The sequence below is a fragment of the Hylobates moloch genome, unplaced genomic scaffold, assembly GCF_009828535.3.
Source record: "Hylobates moloch isolate HMO894 unplaced genomic scaffold, HMol_V3 SCAFFOLD_10, whole genome shotgun sequence".
Classification (NCBI taxonomy): domain Eukaryota; kingdom Metazoa; phylum Chordata; class Mammalia; order Primates; family Hylobatidae; genus Hylobates; species Hylobates moloch.
In genome coordinates this window covers 105,082,890-105,105,935 of record NW_026652285.1, presented here as the reverse complement: position 1 = coordinate 105,105,935, position 23,046 = coordinate 105,082,890, and the positions used below count along the sequence as shown (strand labels likewise).

Here is a 23,046-nt window from a genome sequence, read left to right as displayed (position 1 = left end):
CCGGCACATGGGCTGGCAGCCCCTTCGCCGCCAGAAAGGCAGATTTAGTACAAAGTGAGCATTTACAGTAGCCCTGGGCAATATTAAAGCAGGCGATGGTGTATATAATGGTATGTTTCGTTTTTTATCAAACGTTTGTCCAAGAAAGCTGTGTATTAGAACTCCAATACCTAAGGGTTTTCTTGTGAATTTTAAATCATGCTCCTAGTTAAACCTCAAAAGGATCTGTGGATGGAAAGGTTTTTTGATTTCCTTTGAAGTGGCTGGAAGAAGTTGATTACTCTTGGCAGTCAAGCAGCCTTTTATGACACTGTTTATAAATAATTACTCATGAGCAGGGCTGGAGTTTCAAGGTGTTAGATTTTAAGAAACTGAAATTAATCACATAAATGTGTGGGAGAAATTAGGTGGGGAGAAAGGCCGTGGATATTCCCCTTTTAAAGTCTGTTCATAGACGTGTACCATTTGGGTGCCACTTACAGGAACCTGGAAGGGGAGGGTTTCCCCTGCAGCCCCCAGCCCAGGAACTCTCAGGCGAATGCGTGACTCAAGAGTCATGTTCGCTCCCCAAAGGCCCTTGCCGAGCTGCATCTCCCCTCTCCTTGGGCTCTGGATGCCCTGAGCCCTGTTGGGCCTCATCTGTGTTTGGAGGAGCTTCAGCAGGGCCTGTGGTCAGAGCCCTGCAGAGCAGCAGGCGATGGTGCATGAGTGGACCCAGGTTCCCCACTGCTCCCTCATCAGACTTTGGCCAAGCGGGCGCTCTCTCCGTGGTCCAAATGAGCCCTCTGCCTCATGGCCCAAGGCTCCTCCACCCTTGACCACCCTCCCTGCCACTCCTCCCCACAAACCTCCCATGGCACTCTGGCTCCCATCTCACCTCGTCCTCTCACCTGACCGTGTGTCCTCAATGCCACCTTGTTTCCACACTTGTCTTGCAAGCAGTGTTTCCCACACTGTTTCCTATGGTGGCTTCTCTCACCCACAGGGAGGGCCCTGGGAGGCCTTGCCCCAGGCCACAGGCCTAGAAAAGAGAAAGGGCTGCTGAATGCCCGCGCTGGCTCCCACCCCAGAAGCTGAAAACACCTTCCTAGCTTCCATGACGGTCAGGGCTGGGCCCGCCACCAGCGCTTCACCTGCCAGGCGAGTCCAGAATCGGAGTCACATGCAGGACCCGGAGCACTTCCTGGCAGCTCCACAGGGCCTGCTTCCTGGGTGGAAGGGCAGCATGGTTGATGGCGGTACCGTGCCCACATGTGACAGCAGCATCATGGGCACGGGCTGCACTGTCTGGTGTCTCCCCAGCCCATTTGGTGGCCTTGCTTGGGGTGTTGTTCCTGTGGGGTAGCCCTGAAGGCCTGGCTCCCCAGCCTGTGCAGGACTCTATGAGCCACGCTGGGATGGATAGATAGATAGATAGATAGATAGACATAGATATAGATATTTTGAGACGAAGTCTTGCTCTGTTGTCCAGGCTGGAGTGCAGTGGCGCAGTCTCAGTTCACTGCAACCTCCACCTCCCAGGTTCAAGTGATTCTCCTGTGTCAGCCTCCCGAGTAGCTGGGATTACAGGTGTGTGCCACCACGCCTGTCTAATTTTTTGTATTTTCAGTAGAGATGGGGTTTCACCATGTTGGCCAGGCTGGTCTCGAACTCCTGACCTCAAGTGATCCACCGCCCATCTCGGCCTCCCAAAGTGCTGGGATTACAGGTGTGAGCAATCAACCCCCTTTTCTTCTTGACTCAGCTGCATTCAGTTTCTGCACTTGTACCCAAACATGCTGACTGGCAGAGGGGGCCCTCTGTAAGGCAGTAGTAATGGTGGTGACAAAGGTGACAAACAGTGACCATAGGACAAGATGGGGACGGCCAAGGAGGTGGCCCCAAAGGTCACTGTGTGTGGCTCCTCATAGTTCTGGCCGCCATGGGGGTGATCCAGGAGGATAAGACTCGGTCTCTGCCCTTGGGAACTTCTCTTCCTGTGGGGGCAGCAACTCCACCTGTTTCTCAGTAGCAGGCTGACATTCATCATCGTGGAAGGCTGCGGCAGCCCGTCACTTGATCACGGGCCTCCACAGGGAGCGAGAACAAGGATCTCGGGGAGGGAGAAGGAGTGGGAGGCTGGGGGTGCTGGGCGCTGGGAAGGGAGGACATTCCTGATGGGAAATGGAATGTGGCAAGGCAGGAACGTGGAGGGAACAGCCATAAGGAGAATAAGAAGGTCCACAGCTTCTGAGGTTAAAGGAGAGGATCATTCAGTGAGTTACCTTGACTTCCTCCAAAAATGAAAAGGTGCCATGATTTTGGGCAAAGATCTGTTTAAACCCAAGCAGCCAGCTGGGTATAGATGTGCTAACCATTACATTGCTGGCCAAAAGGACGATGTCTAGTTCCTTTTCTGTGTCTGCCTCCAAACTAGAAGATACAGCACCTCTCTCCTCTGCTGAGATGAGATTCCCTCCAGGAAGCCCAGCCAGAATAGGCTCTCATGCAGACGTTAGACGCTCATGTGAGTTGTAGTGGACATCTGTTCATCTGTCATCTTGGGTCAGGGGCCAGGCCAAGGTTACTGGCTTCCCACAAGGAGAGGGACAGCTGGCCCAATCAAGATGGTGTTGAGCAGGCAGGCAGCGTGGATGCATCTGTCCAGACCCCACTGCTGTTCCCTTCATTTCAACCCAGTGTGATGCCTTCCTGCACCCTTCTCACCATGCTTGTCAGCTCTTTTCCCATCGCCAGCAGCCACCCTAGCTCTGTGTCACCTCATCCTCTCCCCTGACCACTTGTCCTCAAGGCCATCTTGTTTCCAGAGTTGTCCCGCAAGCAGTTTTTCCACCCGCAGTGGCTTCTCTTCCCACGGGGAGGGCCCTGGGAGGCCTTGCCCCAGGTTACAGGCCTAGAACAGAGAAAGGGCCACTGAATCTGTGCCCTGACTCCCACCCCAGAAGCTAAAAATGCCTTCCCAGCTTCCACGATGGCCAGGGCCTGGGCCTGGGCCTGCCACCAGAGCTTCACCTGCCAGGTGAGCCCAGACTCTCGGTCACAGGTTCAGAAGCCTGTGGTTCATATCACACTCTTGTCAGTAGCTTGGGTTAGGAATTCTGTGGGACCAAAACCAGCCAGGACTAAAATCAAACAAGCTGCCAGTGTTTTCCATTTGCATAGAAATGCCCATCTTTGAAAACAGACTTTCCTTTCTTGGGTTTTATAAATCTGGCCCATACACTCCAGGCTTTTCCCATTACTTCCCTCTGTAAAATCATGGGGAATACAATTTGCTAAATTAAAAGGCATAAACATAAAGAAAAACTTCTAAGGTCAATTTGCATAAATTACAGCCTTATTGGAGAGAGCGTTCCTGAGACAAAGTCCCTGTTTAAAATGCTTTATGGTGTTTGAAATCCCAATTGTTCTTGATATTTATGAGTTTGGTAAACAAGTTACCGTGTTTGTGTCCCCTTGGAGGTAGAAGAATAAACCATCTCGGTGATCACTTACCCCTCTAAACACAGAGAATGCATTCCATGGCAAGAGTGTCTCTGAACTGCTGGGTTACAAATGGCCGTGTCACTGGCAGAAAATGAAATCTAGGAAGGAAAGAAATAAGTATACCCCAAGTACCGCAGGCGGGGGAGGCTGCTTGTCATGTTGAGTGGTGACATTCAAATCTTTTTATTCCACAGTGCCCAGGATTGTAATATTAGGTCCACCTGCCTCGGGGAAAACAACGATAGTAAGTGTATCATATTAAGTGTTGTGATGCTGTAATATCTCATTTATCCTCCAGAGCTGGAATGAGACTGCACCTCCATGAATTTGTAGCATAACTGAGCTTTTCTTCTTTTCCTTCTCCTCCTTCTTATTTTCTTCTTATTACAAAAGGTAGTGTGTATCCGTAGCAGAAAACCTAGAAACTACAAAAGACCAAAAATAGAATTCTCTGACCATCCAGAGATGAGCATTTCTTTAACATGCTTAGAGACACCCTCCTGGGCTTTTTCTGGCCTGAATACACGCTCTCCTTGCTCACCCTTCATTATATCCTTAGGATACGTTTCTAGAAGTAGACGTGCTGGGTCCAACAGTACACACATTTCATAGACTTTGACTTGGAATCTTAAGATATACTCTGAGCATTTTAATTGTGAAATACTTAAAAGAATCAGAAAAGCACAGCAAACTGTACCATCGATATTCATGTACCTAACTCCCAGATTTTATGCAAATTTAACATGTTGCCGTATTTGTTTTATTTGTTCTCTCCCCATTTTAAAGAAAATACATCTTTGAAGATACAGCAAATGCCTGGGCCCACCTTGCCCACACTTTTTCACATACCACCAGTTTCTGGACAGTAAATGCCCTTTTCTGGACAGTGAATGTCCAGAAACTGGTGGTGTGTGCTTCTTTATCTGTGGCTTCGATCTTTAAGGTCCTTTTTTGTTTTTCAGACAGAGTCTCACTGTGTCACACAGGCCGGAATGCAGTGGTACAATCTGGGCTCACTGCAACCTCTGCCTCCTCGGTTCAAGTGATTCTCATGCCTCAGCCTCTCGAGTAGCTGGGACTACAGGCATGCACCACCACACACGGCTAATTTATATATTTTTAGTAGAGATGGGGCTTCACCATGTTGTCCAGGCTGGTATTGAACTCCTGACCTCAGGTGATCCGCCTACCTCAGCCTCCCAAAGAGCTGGGATTACAGACCTGAGCCACCACGCCCAGCCCAAGGCCCATTTTTAAGTGCCAAAAATGTGTTAAAGTTTCATTCATCTGAGATGGGACCCTTTTTACCTTTTATTTTTATTTTTTATTTTTATTTTTATTTTTTGAGACAGAGTCTCCCTTTGTTGCTAGGCTGGAGTGCAGTGGCGCGATCTCGGCTCACTGCGACCTCCGCCTCCTGGGTTCAAGCAATTCTTCTGCCTCAGCCTCCCGAGTAGCTGGGACTACAGGTGTACGCCACCATGCCCAGCTAATTTTTGTATTTTTAGTAGAAACGGGGTTTCACCATGTTGGCCAGGATGGTCTTGATCTCTTGACCTCGTGATCCTCGGCCTCCCAAAGTGCTGGGATTACAGGTGTGAGCCACTATGCCCGGCCTAAGGTCCATTTTTAAGTGACAAAAACGTGTTAAAATTTCATTCATCCAAGATGGGACCCTTTTTACCTTTTAAAAGCCTGGTTGGTGAACATCAGCGAACCCCTCCTCTGTGACTACATCGTCGCTGTGAGCATGTGTCATGGGTGGGGTGGGGCAGGCTGTTCCCCGGTTTAACTGGCACCTTGCTTTCTTCCGAAAAGGAGTTAAAATGACTGATCCTTGCACAAACTAACCTGCATCTGCTATGCTTTTGGAGTTAGCATAGCTGTTCTACTCATCTGTGCATCTGCTCATCCTTCTGTCGGTCTATAGTTTTTCTATTAGATTCCTCCATATCAGGTCGTAGGGTTCCAAGCCTTTCTGCAGGACCCACCCGAGTCCAACCATTTTGCTGTTTCACAATTAGAAGCCAGGGACTCCCAGACCTGCTGATCATAAGCATTTCCAGGGTGCTATGAAAAATGCAGGTTCCTGGAATCCCCTGCAGACCAACCTCATGAGAATCTCCTGGAGCAGAGCCCCCAAACACTAGTAGTTAGAACACACTCCCCAGGTAGTTCTGACACTGGGAGTGAGGATGACAGATCCTGCCTTTCGACAGACAAGCTCGTTGAGTTCGTTTTTCTGGAAGAGTCTGGTTGCTCAGCGGGAGGCTTTCCTTTTGTCTTTGACATTTGAATTCTGGGGCCATCTGTGCTTCGTCCTGTCCTAGCTCTTCTCTGGTCACTGGTAGGAATCTGCTGGGCAGAGCAGATTCAGAGCGCAGAGACCTGCTTTCGGCAAGTCCTGGCATGGCTGAAGCGATCGAGTGTGTCCTCTCTGTCGAGGTCAGGCCCTGGCAGCTGGTGTTTCAGCAACAAGCCTTTTGGTGAATTGCTGTCCCCACTCCTGAGTGCCCTCTGGAGACACGCAGATCTGATGAGATGATGGACAGTCAAAAAGGGCTTCTTCCCAATGCCGTCATTGAGGTTTCTCCCCACCCACAAAGGCAGCTTCAAAGCCAAATCCTCAGAAAGGGGGATCTGCCCGGGCTAGCTGGTCGGGTGTCCCAGGCACAGTCATCTCTGTTGAGGGGTATGCAGTGAGGGCTCAGTGAGGCCACAGAGCTCAGATGTGGCCATGAAGACTCCTGGTTGGCAGGAGATGAATGAAGGAACAGGAAGAATGAAGGTTCACACCAGCACCGGGCCCTGGAAGGGCCTTCAGAACCATCTCGAGGCTGAAATAGTCATCAGCACAATTTTGGTGTCAAGAATGTTTTAGTCCATGATTCTTCCTTAAAATTTACTCTTCCCTTATAGACTATGGAGTAATTATCAATGAACTAAACATCCCATTGACTAGCACATGCCAGCTCCCCATCTTTAAGAAAAAAAAAGAACACCAAGTGTGGGCTGTTACCCATCCTTAGGTTCTGTCCTCAAAGTTCCTGTTCTAAGTTTTCCTTGAGATGAAACTCATGGTCCACAGAGCTTGGAAAGCATGTCAAGGGCAGCTAAAACATAGCCCACCTGTAGGTCTTCCCACTTCATTTAAGTCCATGCTGGTAGAAGAAGAGGTGCTACAAGCAGGGCTCTTAGGCCGGCAGGTGCTTTATGGGTGGGTCTCCCTTGGTGGCCATCCTCCAGCTGGAAATAATTGTGCTTCCCCATGGCCAACTTTTTCCTGTAGGAGAGGGAAGGACCAGGGCATTTTAATGGAGACATTTGTGTATTTATTGTTTTTATGAAAATGCTCTTTTCTTCTTTCCTTTCTTCAGGCAATGTGGCTCTGCAAACATCTGAACAGCAGTCTCCTCACCCTGGAGAACCTGATCTTAAACGAGTTTTCCCATACGGCCACCGAAGCCAGAAGGCTTTATCTGCAAAGGAAGGTAGGACTGGCCCCGGGGACAGGGGTAGGCACACAGCGGCAGTGCCCACTGCCACACCCACTGCCACCCAGCCATTACTTGGCTTGTTCCCATTTCATTTTTGATTGAGTACAAGAAAACGCGGGGGTAAAATGAGATACAGGCAGGATGTGAAGGAAGGAAGAAGATAATTCTTTACCAGGCTCACGTCCCGTTGGGTACCGAGGTGAGTTTTTGCAGTGGGAAAGGATCATGGGTCGAGTGAAGGAGGCTGTTTTGTCCAAGCCCTTGGTGGGATGGTCCAGGCTTGCTCCTTTTCTTCTTAGGCTCAGCCGAGTAAAGGCATGGAGGCAAGTGCTGAACCTGGTGGCCTGTGCCAGGAGATGCAGGGCTGGGCTGCACCAGCAGTTGAAAGGGCAGTTGTCCAGCTGTCCCCAGAGTGGAAAGCCCCCATGTTCTGTACCTTAGAGGCGTCTCCCTCCCATAGCCCTGGGCACCCTACTGCACAGCCCACCCTCTGGTCCAGGCAGTGCTCATTCACCCTGTCCCTCCCACACACGTGAGGGAGCATTGCAGGAGGTGTGGGTGTTTTGTTTCTAAAAGACCACCAGCTCGATATTTGAAAAACATCTTCTGAAAGGAAATAGAAGGCTTGATCACATTATTTCTCTTTAATACAAATAGAAACTCAAAATATTTCTTCAAAATTCCCTCTGGCTGGGCATGGTGGCATGTGCCTGTAGTCCCTGCTACTTGGGAGGCTGAGGCAGGGACTCTTCCTCCTCTCTTCTGTCTTTCTTGCCATGCTCCCAGCCGCTCATGACCACCACTCCATTCTTGTCTCCTGTGTTCTCGGTTCAGACCACCCACAAAGGCAGCTTCAAAGCCAAATCCTCAGGAAGGGGGATCTGCCCGGGCTAGCTGGTCACACGTCCCAGGCACAGTCAGCTCTGTTGAGGGGTGTGCAGTGAGGGCTCAGTGAGGCCACAGAGCTCAGATGTGGCTATGAAGACTCCTGGTTGGTGGGGGATGGCAGTTCTCAGAGATGAGAGGTATAGGCTGGGCGCAATGGCTCAAGCCTATGATCCCAGCCCTTTGGGAGGCCAAGACGGGCAGATCACTTGAAATCAGGAGTTCGAGACCAGCCTGGCCAACCTAGTGAAACCCTATTGCTACGAAAATACAAAAAAATTAGGTGCGCATGGTGGTGGGTGCCTATATTCCCAGCTACCCAGGAAACTGAGGCAGGAGAATTGCTCAAACCCAGGAGGCTGAGGTTGCAGTGAGTCAAGATCACGCCACTGCACTCCAGCTTGAGCGACAGAACAAGACTCTGTGTTAACAAAAAAAAAAAAAAAAAAAGAGAGAGAGAGGGGTGCGACTTCGACAGACCCCCAGCCCAAAGTCTGCCTATGACAGCAGCTTGATAGAGAAGGAAAGCCTGGCTCAGCAAGGCAGCCGCCCCTACGGCAAGTCAGTCCCCCAGCCGCCCCTGCAGTCTTGCAGGAGTTGGACTGTGTGGCTTCAGCTTGTGGGGACACCAGCCTTTCGGGCTGGGAATATGGTTTTAGAAAGAAAGTGGTTATCTCTTTTTCTACAGAAGATAAGCTTTTTTGGGGAAGGCTTTTTTGTAGGATAAAAATGTTTTTATTAGCTTTATAAAATTCAACAGAGAGGGGGGAGTTTAAGGAAATTCCTCCTGGGTTTCATTTTGCTAATTATCAACATGTTTCAAACCACATTGAAGTGCTTTCGAGGGTGTCTTGTTGGGGTCCTTGGCTTAGAAACTCGGGTGGAGGGAAGATGAAAGGCCTGGATGTCAGGCCTGATCAAGGAGTAAAATGCTCTGAAGAGCGAGTGGGCACGTGGCAGGCTCGGCCGTGCGTGGCCTTGTCTGCAGACAGTGCCTGCCAGTCAAGGCCTCTCATTAAATGTCCTCTTTAACTTGTCTGCTGATTTGGAATCTTTATGGCTCTTTTTGCAAGTAGTAATGATACCTTCAAATACCTGATTTTCTCCTGCTAGTCGTAGCTTTGCCCTCCTAAGCAGAATTCTCTTACGCTGCCACTGTTAACCAAGACATCTCCATCTTAGGCATTTCCCAATGGCTTCCGAAATACTTCCTAACTGCCTTTTTGCCAAGCACTATTCTGCAGTGCTGTGGGAGAGTCGAAGATGAGTTTCTTCTCCTTACCCCAGAAGCTTCCAGCCAGTGAGGAGACTGATGGTCCCATAAAACTAAGCACAAGCCAGGGTATGGGAGCCAGGGAACCTTCCTTAAAGCAATTAATCGGTGGCTTGTTTGACTCAATTCATTTACATTAGTCCTGAGCACCTACTAAGTCCTAGGCACTGGCTCTGGGCTGGGAAGGGGGTACAAGGCTGCAAGATTTAGGGACTCCCTGGAGCCATAACCACAGTTACACTAAGCAAAGCCTTCCCAAAGGGCACACTGTAATGTTCCAAGGCATGGAATGGTCTGGAATCGGGCAGTGTCACAAAGCCCACGGGGATGGTGCCCCAGGATGCTGGGAGTTCACAGTGGCCAGGGATTTTTGTTTGTTTTTAACTGTTTGTTATGAAATCTCATAAAAATATCCAGAAGCAGTGAGGATAGTCTGAGAACCCCCATGGATCCATCCTCTGCTTTGACAGATGTCAGCTCATGGCGGTCTAGGCTCGGGTTGCACCCTCACCTGCTCCCCCTGCCCTGGGTTATTTTAAAGCAAACCCAGACAGCATTTGACCTTCCCCATGGATGTTTTAGTCCAGATCTACTGAGACTGAATATTCAGTGTGGACAATGGCAAGACCTCCTGTAAACATAAGACTCTGCCCCACAGTCTGCAGCAGCCCGCCCAGGAGACCAGCCCATGACCTGCAAGAGCCCACCCAGGAAGCCACCTGCTGCACCAGGCTTGCAGGAAGCCAGGCTGCTCTCTCCTCCAATAGTCCAGGAAGCTGAACTAAGTCACCCCTATAGCCACCTATCCCAAATGGCCAGGGCATGATTAATAACTGGCAGTGTCTCTAGTTTTTGTTCCTGCTTCCGACCTAGGACCAGCCAGAGAAAGCCAAACATGCTCCCCTGTCCAGTCCTGTAGAATGCCCACCTCTAGAGAGACACCTCCAGCTCCCCAGCAGCAGCCTCCATCAGGCATGCCTGGAGCCTTCCCTTTTCCTCTAGAACTCTTCCTCTCCTCCACCTGTGTTCGAGTCCGCCAGATGTGAACGATGCTGGCCGACTCCCTTGCCCAGCAAGCTCTGAGTAAACAGCCTTGGCTTGTCTCATTTAGGTGGTCTTCATTTATTTCCACAACCCAAAGATGAGGGCCCTTTTTCAGTAAACGCATAGGGACACATTATCACACCTAGAAGTCTCACTGAGGATTCCACCAGCGCCCAGCCAGGGTTATAAATCTCCCTGAGGAGATGGTATTCTTATGGCTCCTGGGCCCTCTCCCGCTCGGGCCCCTCCCTCACTGGACCATCAGGGACATACGATGCTTCTGGGTCCAGGCCGGGCTGGAAGAGACGTTTGATGCCCTGAAGACGCTGGCTGTCCCTGGACACCAGCCAAGGTCATTGGCTGGTGAGCGGCTCCCCTGAGTGATTTTGTCTAGATGCTGACCCCACATCTCTTCCTGGGGGGGATCAGGGACCCAAGGACATGGTCAGAACCATCGAAATGAATGTCAGAATGGCCCCAATCCTCTCGCTGAACACCGTGAAAGGGACACGGTTTCCAGTAATACTGCAGAAACCCCCACCTTTTCTTCCCACAGTAGTGGTCCTAACACCTCCACAGGCCCGTTCCCCTGAAACGCTGCTCCTGGAACCCCAGCCCAAGGCCACCTTTGCCTCTTGTTCTTCCTATTTATTAAGTTAATTGAATTCATCTTTTTGGCCAAGTCTTTTTTTCCTTCCTCTGCTTTCTCTGGCCCTGTCTTTAAGCCCACACTCTGACTCAACATCATAAACACCACAAAAAGGCTCAGGTAAGGAAGACCCGGGGCGAGGAGGGGGAGGAGAGGGGGAAGGAGGGGGATGGGGTGGGGGAGGAGAAGGCGGGGTGGGGGGAGGCCACTGAGGAGCCACTCTCAGGTGCTGATCCTGTACTTATGAGCCTTAAATTTCTACTGTTTAAAAAAAAAAAAAATCTGGCTAGGTGCAGTGGCTCACACCTATAATCCCAGCACTTTGGGAGGCTGAGGCAGGAGGATCACCACCTTTCTTTTTTTTCTCTGTCTCTACAAAAAAGAAAAAAATATTAGCTGGGCATGGTGGTGGGCGCCTGTAGTCCCCGCTGCCTGGGAGGCTGAGCCTGGGAGGTTGAGGCTGCAGTGAGCCATGATGGATCCACTGCACCCCAGCCTGGATGACAGAGTGAGACCCTGTCTCAAAGAAAAAAAACCAACGTGAGCCCTCATCCTACCTCTGTCTGCACACAAGAAACATAGTCCCCTCCAAATAGTTCTGAGGATTTCTAGGAAATCGCCCACAGATGTTGCTTCCCAGTCCTGCTGGGTGTCTCCCTCACTTCTGGCCACTCCATCTCCAGCTGGCCTTGCTGCTCCCATTTCTGGAGGCTGAACTGAGACACAGTGGGAACGCCCTCAGTCTCTCCCTCCCTTTCCTGAGTCAACAGCTCCAGGCAGCGGCGTCCAGCAGGCCTTTTTTGAAGGCTTGGGGTAGAGGAGGTGACTGCAGCCCAGGGAAACCGGAGCACCAGGCTCCGTCACTCCTTTGAAAATTCCCTGGCCTTCGCCCATTCCAGGGTTTCTCCTGCTGCCACCTCCTTCCGTGCGCCTGCCACGTTATGAGGTCTGCTCTCTTCCTTTGAAGCCTCTTCTCCTCTCCCCTCCCTCCTTTTGTCTCTGGTCCCCCAACCCTCCTGTCTCCCCCTCCCAAACTCTAGGAGGCAGTTCCTGCTGTCTCCTAACCTGCTCTGACAGCTTCGAGCAGCAGCAGTAACTTTGGAATGGGAGTTGTCTCTAAAGGATGTTCTGTCAGTTCTGAGGGGAGCTGAAGTCCGACTACTGGGTTTCCCTCCTCTACCAGGAGGAGCCCCTTTATGGAGAAGGGGAGTGCGGGGGTCAGATCAGGGCATCTCACCTGTTCCCCTCCCTGCTCTACTTCCCAAGCTCACACTGTAGCTCAGAATGCCCACAACTTCTGAGCAGGCATCACTCACCATGGTGACACAGGGACATTAGGGTCCCTGAGAGTGGGGCCTGGAGATGGGACAGGAAGATGCAGGCTCATGCCATCCCACTGTGAGAAAGCCCACTGGGGAGAAGTCAAGTGACGCCCCAGGGGCAGAGCCAGGGTTGGCACCTGCGCACTTGGCTGCCTCAGAACAGCAAAACAGCGGGGCGGCACCTTGGAGGGCTAGGAGGTCAGTGAGTCTGCCCCCAGGCCCGGAAAGCCACCAAAGCCGCACTAGGTGCTGGAAGGGAAGAGAGAAAAATCCAAATTGCAGCAAACACAGCCTGTCCTGCCCTTAAGTGCACAGAAGCAGCATGGGAGCAGCTGGGTGCCGCGGTGCCACTGAGCAGGGAGACCCAGGGCCAGGGGCCTGAGCCGGGGCTGAGCCTCCTCTATGGCCAGGAGCGGCCTCACTGCACTCTGTCAGCTTCTCCTTGATTCTCCCCAAATGCCAGGCTTTGGGGGCTGGGGTGGGAGAGCATCACAGTGCTCTGCAAGGAGGGAGGCTGATTCCTGCTAAGACAGTTTGGCAGGGCTTCTAGAAGCGGACTCTGAAAGCCCTGCTGCTGACGTGACACATCAAAGCTGGCATGGAGACAGCACAGTGGCGGGGAGCGGTGGGGGGCGCTCAGGAGTAGCTGCGCTCAAAGCCGCCAGCCTGTCCCCTGCTGTGCAGGCTGCAGGGGGCGCTGTGCCTCACTGGGGCTGGCCGCCTTTCAGCCGGTGCTCTTTGACTGGCTGGCACCCCCTGCGTCCTGGTTGGCACCCTCCTCTGCGTCCTGTACTTGTTTGAACACTGCCTCCTGAATGGGTGTTGTCAGGGAGGGCAGGGCAATCTGGGGAAAACAGCCCCAGAATGGAAATTGGCTGTGCCTGGGGTGGGCAGAGGACCTGAAGGGCTGGGAAAGGATGAAAGGGGATGGGAGGGGAGAGGATGAGATGGAGGGGGGATGCAGAGGGAAGGGACAGGGCTGCTTCCTGCCCACCCTCTCCCTTGCCAGCCTGGGGAAGCTCCCCTGGAGACCTGAGGGAAACGGGCACTGGTGGAAAGACACCCTCCCTCTCTAGCAGCTTCCCCCAGACCCCGGGGGCCCTGTGTGGGTGGGCTTATGCCAGTGGTTCTCCAGGTGTGATGCCCTGACCAGCGGCATCCGCGTCACTTGAAAACTTGCTAGAAATGCACATTCTCAGCTCTATCCCAGAGCTACTGAATCAGAGCTCACGGGGTGGGGCCCAGCAGTTTGTGTTTCCAGAAGCTCTGCCAGCATTCTGTTGCACAATCAAGTTGAGAACCACTGGCTTAGGGAAGAAAGGTGGGGGTAGGGGGCGGTAGGATAAGGACACAGGGCTATCTCAGCAGATGTTGGAGCCAGGGACCGGATGCTGGCTCGCCTCCTTTTTGCCTCTCTGGTCTCCTTTTTTCTGTGTGCACCATCCGTTCGTTCATTCATTCTCTCTCTCCCTCTTGCTCTCGGTCTTGACTTTGGCTATCTACCTCCTAGAAACATGGTGACCCCATAACTTTCAAGTGAACATATTCATCTAGTTCCCAGCAGAGGTGCCCCCCCGCCCCCATTCTCTCGCTATCTGCCCTTTTTCTTCCCGTTCCCCATCCCGGGAAAAGCCATTCTGCGGCTGGGTCTGGTTTCTCTCTTTCCCTTTGTGCTGGTTTCATTTCGTTCCACACCCATCATGCCCACAAAGGGGCTGCTGCAGCTCCTGCTCTTACATTTTCTCAGCTTCTGATCTGGTGGAAAGCAGGGGTTCATGCCCCTAATGACTGCACTGATGTCCTGGGCCTGACTTTCATTGGCTGGGACTGGGTCCCAGGCAGACTCTGAATCAATCACAGTGGTCAGGAGTGGGGTATGCAGATTGGCTTGGACCAGTCAGGGCCCTCCCCTGGATCTGAGGATGGACTTGAGCACACCCAGACCATATAGGCAGAAGGGCAGGAGGGCGACTCCTCAAAGGAACTTTGGGGGCCCATGTTACTGTAAGTGGAGTGTATGGAAAATTGAAATAAAAGCCACATTTGCAGTCTCATTACTGATTTCTACTGGTTAGGTGTGTGAGGCCTAAAGAGGTCGAGGCTTTGCCCAGGGTCGCCCAGCTGGCTGGATCGCAGCCGCCAGGAGCAGAGAGCCTGCCCTGGGCAGAGGTAGGAGGTGAGCCCTGATGCCAAGTCTGAGTCTCTGCTCTGCATAAGAAAGGCTGTGCCAGGAAGCCCCTGCCCCCAGCAAGGAACCTTTCTGATTGGAATGTATTTCTACTTCCCATGTCCTTTTTCAGAAATGTGGGTGGGCACAGAGGAGATTTTTAGCCCCTGTTGTACACTACAAGGAAAGGCACGGGCCAGGCCTCAGCGACTCCCCTGAGAAGAGCTGCTTCCTCCCCAGTCCTCTGCAGAGAAGGGAGCATGCAGAGCACCTTGGGGAAGCAGCTTCACCTCTCTGAGGCTCAGCTTCCTCCTCTGTGAAAAGGGCTAACACTCTGAATCCATCACAGTGGTCAGGAGTGGGGTATGCAGATTGGCTTGGACCAGTCAGGGCCCTCCTCCGGATCTGAGGATGGACTTGAGCACACCCAGACCATACAGGCAGAAGGGCAAGAGGGTGACTCCTCTTTGGGACTCCTCTTTGGGGGCCCGTGTTACTGTAAGTGGAGTGTAGATGGCACAGAGTTGTTACAAAAAGCGAAGAATGGAATGCTTGGCCCAGTGCCTGGCACGTAGCATGTGCTCAACAAACGCTAGCTGTCATGATTGCTACTTATTGAATGAATCAAGGAATTTGAAGTTTCATTATGGTCGACAAGGCTTCCTATATCCTTGATACCATTTGGTGCTGGGGCAGTGGTCTGCTGGTCAGTATGCAACAACCAGCACTGGGGGCAGGGTGGGGAGTCCTTATTGTAGCCTTTGTCATTTCTGTGGTGTAGACACTCCCACTGTGGCCAACTTTGTTACCAACATGAGGTCACTGACCGTGGACTTGACTTTGTTACCAACATGAGGTCACTGACCGTGGACTTGGGAAGAGGTGGATACACTCACCTCTGCTGAGTCTTGGAGCCAATCCCCTCCCACCCGCCACTGTCTGGAGTCCAGAGTCAGTAGGACACTGTCCCTTTCCTTGAAGAGCTTTACACCTTCCTGGGGACACACCCATGTGGGCAGGCCATTAGCATGTGCGGTGGTTAGTGCAGCGACAGGGTTCTCCATCCAGGACGATGGAACATGGGAAGTAGCACCAGCCTGGCCTGGGAGGATCTGGCAGGGCTTCCTGCAGGCTGGCACTTGGGGCTGAGGCTCTGAGGGAGCCCTGGAGTTATCCAGGTGGAGGTGGGCGAGGGCATGTTGAGGCTTGGGCACAGGATAAGGTGAGTACACATGTGAGGGAGGCCCTCAAAGATGCTAGGGAGAGAAGAGAGTTCAAGGAAAGGGGTGCGGCGGGTGGAGGAAGGGCGGGGCCCGATGGTGGTCGGTGCTTTCCAGAGGCCAGGGCATTGGTGAGGGGCATGTGCTGGTATGTGTCGTGAGCTGCAGGAAGCAGGTTCAGGCCATCATTCTGTGTGTCCTTTTTCCTTCAGACAGTTCCCAGTGCGCTGCTCGTCCAACTGATTCAGGAGCGCCTGGCTGAAGAGGATTGCATCAAGCGGGTAAGACTCCAGTGAGCTGGGGGTTTCGGTGCCAAGATAAGGGGAGGGTGAAGGGCGTGTGTTCATCTCCAAGACCAGAGATGACCAGAGGCATAAGAGAAGGCAAGGCAGGCAAACGGGAGCTCCGTGAAGGTCAGTCTACAGACATGGGTTTTGCTTTTGTCAAAGGAAAAGGAACAGTGTGGAATTTGTTGTATCAGTCAGGGTTCCCATAGGAAATAGCCGGCCCATCCAGAGAGGTCACAAGAAAGCATTTAATGACAGGACAATTGCAGAAGCACGGGAGGGTAAGGCAACCGACAAGTGATGGCGAGGCGCCAGGGACTGGCATCGGCAGGAGGCAGAATTAGGGGTACCCCAGACTCTCGCGTCCTATCCTTTGATCTCCTGCCAGAACCAGTGAAGCCAAAGGGCAGGAGTCCAGGTGAGCAGTCCACTGAGGCCGGCCTCCTGGGGCACGAGAAGGGTGGAGAGGGCAGGGGAGGGCTCCGGAGGACAGCAGCATAGCACCTGTCTACTGGGCACTGATGGGCGCCACAGGAGGGCTTTGCACACCGATTCATGTGTCCTCACAGGAACCCTATTGGGTCATGTTATTACTTCTCTCTTTTTATTTTATTTTATGTATATATGTATGTATGTATATATATATGTGTTTGAGACAGGGTCTTTCTCTGTCACCCAGGCTGGACCCCAGTGGCATGATCACAGCTCATTGTAGCCTCAACTTCCCAGGCTCAAATGATCCTCCTGTCTCAGCCTCCTAAGTAGCTGGGACTACAGGCATGCATCACCACACCCAGCTAATTTTTGTACTTTTTGTAGAGATAGAGTTTCACTATGTTGCCCAGGCTGGTTATCGAACTCCTAGGCTCCTATATTTTTTTCTGAATTTAGAATTCTAGGTTAACAGTTTTTTTCTTTGAGCACTTTACAAATGTTTCACTTATAATTTTTTCTTTTTTCTTTTTTTTGTAATTTTTAAGGGGCCATGCTAATATTCTCTGTATTGTTCTAATTTTAGTATATGTGCTTTGCCAAAGCTAGCACTCTGCTTACTTTTTTTTTTTTTGAGGCAGAGTCTTGCTCTGTTGCCCAGGCTGGAGTGCAGTGGCTAACACTGCTCACTGCAACCTTGACCTTCTGGTCTCAAGAGATCCTCTCACTTCAACCTCCCCAGTAGCTGGAGCCACAGGTGTGTGCCACCATGCCCAGCTAATTTTTTGTAGACTGGATCTCCCTCTATTGCTCAGGCTGGTCTCCAACTCCTAGTCTCAAGCAGTCCTCCTGCCTTGGCCTCCCAATGTGCTGAGATTACAGGCATGAGCCACCACACCTAGCCTCCACTTACTTCTGACCACTGTGGTTTCTATGAAAAATCCACAGGCATTCAAATTCTTTTATAAATAATGCATCATTTTTTTTCTCTGACTACTTTCAGGGTTTTTTCTTTGTTTTTAGTTTTCTTTTTTTCTTTTCTTTTCTTTTTTTTTTTTTCTGAGGCAGAGTCTCATTCTGTCGCCCAGGTTGGAGTGCAGTGGCGTAATCTCGGCTCACTGCAACCTCTACCTCCCAGGTTTGAGCGATTCTCCTGCCTCAGCCTCCTGAGTAGCTGGGATTACAGGCATGCATCACCACGCCCAGCTTCTTTTTGTGTTTTTAGTAGAGACAGGGTTCCCCCATGTTGGCCAGGCTGATCTTGAACTCCTGACCTCAGGTGATCCACCCACCTTGGCCTCCCAAAGTGCTGGGATTATAGGCGTGAGCCACCGCGCCTGGCCTGTTTTTAGTTTTCACTAGTATAATTATGACATGTCTGAGATGAATTTCTTTGGGCTTATTCTTTCTGGTGTTTGCTGAGCTCCTGAATTTATAGGTTTGTGTTTTCATCCAAACTTGCAAAGTTTTTAGCCTTTATTTCTTCACGTAACTTCCTGCACCCTATTCTCTCTCCTCTCCTTCTGCAACTCCAATAACACGAAGCTTTCGCCCTTTTGCTATAGTCCTACAGGTCCCTGAGGCTCCAGTCCTTTTTTTTTTTTTTTTGACGTAGTCTCACTCTGTTGCCCAGGCCAGAGTGCAGTGGCACGATCTCAGCTCACTGCAACCTCTGCCTCCCAAGTTCAAGCAATTCTCATGCCTCAGCCTCCCCATTAGCTGGGGTTACAGGCATACACCACCGTGCCTGGCTAATTTTTTTTTTTGTTTTTGAGATGGAGTCTCGCTCTGTCGCCCAGGCTGGGTTGCAGTGGTGTGATCTCGGTTCACTGCAACCTCTGCTTCCTGGGTTCAAGCTATTCTCCTGCCTCATTCTCCTGAGTAGCTGGGATTACAGGCACGTGCCACCACACCCAGCTAATTTTTTGTATTTTTTAGTAGAGACGACGTTTCACCGTGTTAGCCAGGATGGTCTCAATCTCCTGACCTCGTGATCCACCCGCCTCGACCTCCCAAAGTGCCGGGATTACTGGTGTGAGCCACCACGCCCAGCCCAATTTTTGTATTTTTAATAGAGACAGGGTTTCACCATGTTGGCCAGGCTGGTCTGGAATTCCTGACTTCAAGTGATCCACCCGCCTTGGCCTCCCAAAGTGCTGAGATTACAGGCATGAGCCACCATGCCTGGCCCCGATTGTTTTTACTCTCTGTCAATCAGATGTGATCATTTGTATTGAACTATTGTCAGGGTCACTGAATCTTCCCTTATTTTTTTATTCCACTATTGAGCTTGTCCTGTGAGTTCTTTATTGCATCGGTTCTTTCTGCCTTCTGTGTCTTTGCTCAGACTCTATCTTTCCATGTTTTTACCAGTTGGAACTTTCTTGTAATAGCCTCTTTCGAGTTTTCATCCACTAATTCCAACATCTGAGTTATGTGGTGGTGCTCTCATGTGAGTAGAGATGTTCCTGGTTCTCCTGCACTAAGTAATTTTGTATCCTGGACATTTTAAATATTGTTATGAGGCTCTGGGTCTTGCTTAAATCCTATGGCAAATGTCATTATTTTTGTCTTAGCAGATGACTGATTCACTTGGGTTCAGGTTGCATGTTCCAACCAGGCTTCTCAGAGTGTGGTTTCCATGTCAGTCCTGTGTTCAGTTCCTTTGCAGTGCCATGCAGCTCTGTGCTGTGTGCACATCACCCAGGGGCACCTGGGGACTTGGCAGTGAGCTGGCCGCAGTTCATGTCTCAGTGTCCCTGAAATGCCGTTTAGGGTCAGGCCCACACGTGCACAGCTTGGGGGTGAGCCTTTAATGTCATCAAACACTGTTTAGTTACTTCCCTGAGCTCCCCTCTCTGTCATCTCCTGATAACTCCTAGTTCCCTGGTGCTCCTCTTTTTGGTATTTTGGCCAGAAAACTGAGGTTATTTATCCTGCTCTGCCACTCACTTCCTGGGACTGCAGCCATGACCAGGGTCAAGTGGTGGGAGGACAGAGAAAGGAAGGATTGACAGGGCTTTGCCCTGTTCTCATGGGACTGGAGAAGGGTCCCCTCTTTCAGTGTTTCAGGCACCTGCAGGCCCCTTTGACACAGCCGTGCCACCACAGTCACCACAGGACTGCCTGGATTGCGACAAAACAGAGAAAAGAAAAACCCCACAGAGGTGTCTCCCCTCCTAGCTCGCTCTTCTCCCGTCTGCTGCCCACTTCCAGCCTTCCGGTTGCCTTAAGACCAGGCCAGGAGATACTGGTTTGGTGGTATTTAGGATTCTAGTCTTTTCCCCCAACTTGCCTACAACTTGCCTACTACTGGGTAACTTTCTGAGTCCTCGAATAGCTGCCCTGTGTGTTTTATGCATGTATTACAGCTACTTTCACTGGGGTTGACAAGGGGGGTGGCACACATTTCATGTGTCCCAGAATCAGAACTTGTGTCCTTTCAAAAAAAAAAAAAATTCACATACAGACTCTCTCTCTCTCTCTCCATCTGTCTCTCACTTGAAAATGTATTAGGGCCAGGCTGGGCATGGTGGCTCACGCCTGTAATCGCAGCACTTTGGGAGGCCAAGGCAGGAAGATTGCTTGAGTCCAGGAGTTCCAGACTAGCCTGGCCAACATGGCAAAACCCCATCTCTACTAAAAATACAAAAAATTGGCTGGGCGTGGTGGCCCACGCCTGTAATCCCAGTACTTTGGGAGGGCGAGGCGGGCGGATCACCTGAGGTCAGGGGTTCGAGACCAGCCTGGCCAACATGGCAAAACCCTGTCTCTACTAAAAATATAAAAATTAGCTGGGCATGGTGGTGGGCACCTGTAATCCCAGCTACTTGGGAGGCTGAGGCAGGGACAATCACTTGAACCCAATAGGCAGAGGTTGCAGTGAGCTGACATCATGCCACTGCACTCCAGCCTGGGTGACAGAGTGAGACCCTCTCTCAAAAAAAAAAAAAAAAAGTATTAGGGTTGAATGCAGTGGCTTACACCTGTAATCCCAGCACTTTGGGAGGCCGAGGCAGGAGGATTGCTTAAGTCCAGGAGTTCAAGACCAGCTTGGCCAACATGGTGAAACCCTGTCTCTACTAAATGTACAAAAAATTTGCCAGGCATGGTGGCATGCACCTGTAATCGCAGCTACTCAGGAGGCTGAGGCAGGAGAATCGCTTGAACCTGGAGGAGGAGGTTGCAGTGAGCTGACATGCACCATCGCACTCCAGCCTGAGTGACAGAGCAAGACCTTGTCTCAAAAAAATATATATATTGATTGGGAAGCCCCAAATCTGAAGCAGTACCCAGGAATCTTTCCAGCATGCTGGCGAGGGAGTAGCAGTTCTCACGAGCTTGTTCTGCATGGCCCTCAGCCATGGGATCTACATCACAAACACTGCGGGACGGGCTGCAACGCTGGCTCTGAACAGTGTGTTTACGTCTGAATTGTCTCAAATTGTTCACTGTGAGTGGATGGTCTTCTGCCCAGGTGTAGGCAGATATCCAGAGCCCAGGGGCTGTTCTAAATCAGGGGTGGACACATGTTTTCTGAAAAGGCTGGAGAGACACTCGTTGAGGCTTTGCAGGCTATATGGCTCCTATCACAACGACTCAGCTCTGATGTAGTACAAAGGCAGCCGTACACAACACGGACACGAAAGGGCATGGCTGTGCTCTAGAAAAACTTTTAGAAGCAGGCAGCAGGCCAGATTTGGCCCGTGGGCTGTAGCTTGCCAACGCCTGTTCTAAGTAACACTTTCACATCGATCATGAAAACATTTCTGCCCTTTCTCTTGAGCTCTCAATAAAAAACAAACTTCCGGCTGGGCATAGTGGCTCACACCTGTAATCCCAGCACTTTGGTTGGCTGAGACAGGCAGATCATGAGATCCAGAGATTGAGACCATCCTGGCTAACATGGTGAAACCTCGTCTCTACTAAAAATACAAAAAATTAGCCGGGCGTGGTGGCTCGCGCCTGTAGTCCCAGCTACTCAGGAGGCTGAGGTAGGAGAATCGCTTTAACCCAGGAGGCAGAGGTTGCAGTGAGCCGAGATCGTGCCACTGCACTCCAGCCTGGGTGACAGAGTGAGACTCCGTCTCAAAAAAAAAAAAAAAAAAAGCAAACAGGAGTGTTAGAAGAAAGGCCAGCTTCACCATAGACTTTCATTTTAACTAAGTTCCCTCCCAGTCACCTGACTTCCAAGCTGGGCGACTTGATTCTGCATCTCCAGTTGAGTGCCCCCTGCAGGCCCTGCGTGGTTGTCACTGCCAGGACTCTTCCCCACACCCAAGACCCTCCTCCTCAGCACCCCCCACTTCTAGCAAGATGGTCTGGCCTGCCTCGGGCTCACCATCTGCAATTGGAGGCAGAGTCAAACATGACCAAGGCAAGGCAGATGGTGAGAAGGATTGTGATGGAAAAACCACAGCCAGGAGAGTCAAGTTATTCCTGAAGCCTCTAGTGAAGGGGACTGGAGTGGACTGTGGAGGGGCTGTCTTAGGCTGGAGGGAATGGCAGCCAGAAGTGAGGCAGGGACCAGAAAACCCAGCCCTTTACCCCCACTTCACACTCTTAACTCAGAGTGTCAAACCAACCTCACGGGAACGTTTCCTAAAACTCACCCATCAGTTGGTCGCTATTTTTAAGGTTTCCCACCTCTTTTACCTAGGAAGTGCCACACAATCTTTTGGCAGAGCATTAAAGGGGAGGGAAAGATGGCCCGAGTGACTGGAAATGGGCCAGCATTTTCCCATACAAAATGCTGTGTGCCTTAATCCATTATTTCTTATGCGTTTGCCAAATTGCATTAGACTCTTGCATAGCAGATTACCAGGCTGGAAGCATTCAAGGGAGTCTTCCTTTCTTCTCTTCAATCTTTTTTTTTTTTTTGAAACAGGGTGTTGCTCTGTCACCCAGGCCGGAGTGCAATGGCACAGTCATGGCTCACTGCAGCCTCAACCTCCTGGGCTCAAGCAATCCTTCCACCTCAGCTTCCTGAGTAGCTGGGACTACAGGCACATGCCACCATGCTCATCTATTTTTCATTTTTATCGTTTGTAGAAACGTGGTCTCCCAATGTTGCCCAGGCTGATCTTAAACTGGGCTGAAGCAATCCGCCTGCCTCAGCTTCTTGAGTAGCTGGGACCACAGGTGCGCAACACCATGCCTGGCTAATTTTTGTATTTGTTGTAGAGACAGGGTCTCACCATGTTGCCCAGGCTGGTCTCAAACTCCTAGGCTCAAGTGATCCACATGTCTTGGCCTCCCGAAGTGCTGGGATTATAGGCATGAGCCACCATGCCTGGCTGTCTTTGATCTTTAAAGCTAAGCTGTTTTCTCTTTTTCATTATGATAGCTACTCATCAAATTTGGTCACATATAGGGGGGTGGTACTCCTTTGGCTTAAGTGTACCTGAGTTGCCCAGGACTGGACCCCCTCAGCAGGGGTGGGGGCTGTCTGTGAAAGCACAGCTGGATACGGTCTTGCCCATCAGGTAGTGTTTCAAATTCAATACGTCAAGAGTTCCTGGAACCAGGACTCTCAGTGTGATGAGCATTCATTCTAAGCACACAGGAAGGGAGAAATTGTGTAGTTCATATCCTCAGGAATAACACGCACCTAAAAAATGTGGCCTACTCATGAGCCACCATCACCGCCCCTGCCAAACCAAAGGCCTGGTGGAGATGGTGCCACAGTCTGTCTCAGTCAGCAAATGCAGCAGGACTTCCCCATGCCTGGTTGTAGAAGACCTGCCTTTCCCTTTTCAGATTTCCTTTGAAGATGCTATGATCC

At 51.0% G+C, this 23,046-nt stretch overlaps 1 protein-coding gene and 1 non-coding gene across 6 annotated transcripts in view; one reads left to right on the top strand and one right to left on the bottom strand.

Moving 5' to 3' along the window:
• Nucleotides 1-23,046, top strand: part of AK8 (adenylate kinase 8) — a 153,590-nt gene that overhangs the window by 8,456 nt on the left and 122,088 nt on the right. For 4 of the 5 annotated variants that reach the window (XR_009215320.1, XM_058445681.1, XM_032165492.2 and 1 more), the window contains exons 3-5: nt 3,681-3,730; nt 6,864-6,977; nt 15,756-15,824. Coding sequence is in view for 4 of the 5 variants with exons in the window: in XM_058445681.1 (XP_058301664.1) it covers nt 3,681-3,730; nt 6,864-6,977; nt 15,756-15,824 (233 nt within the window). In the remaining variant the exon portion in view is untranslated. The remainder of the gene's footprint in view (nt 1-3,680; nt 3,731-6,863; nt 6,978-15,755; nt 15,825-23,046) is intronic. The other variant, XM_058445683.1, reaches the window with a different exon arrangement.
• Nucleotides 16,773-16,874, bottom strand: LOC116476001 (U6 spliceosomal RNA). Its single transcript, XR_004250081.1, has one exon. It is a non-coding gene; the product is annotated as a U6 spliceosomal RNA (small nuclear RNA).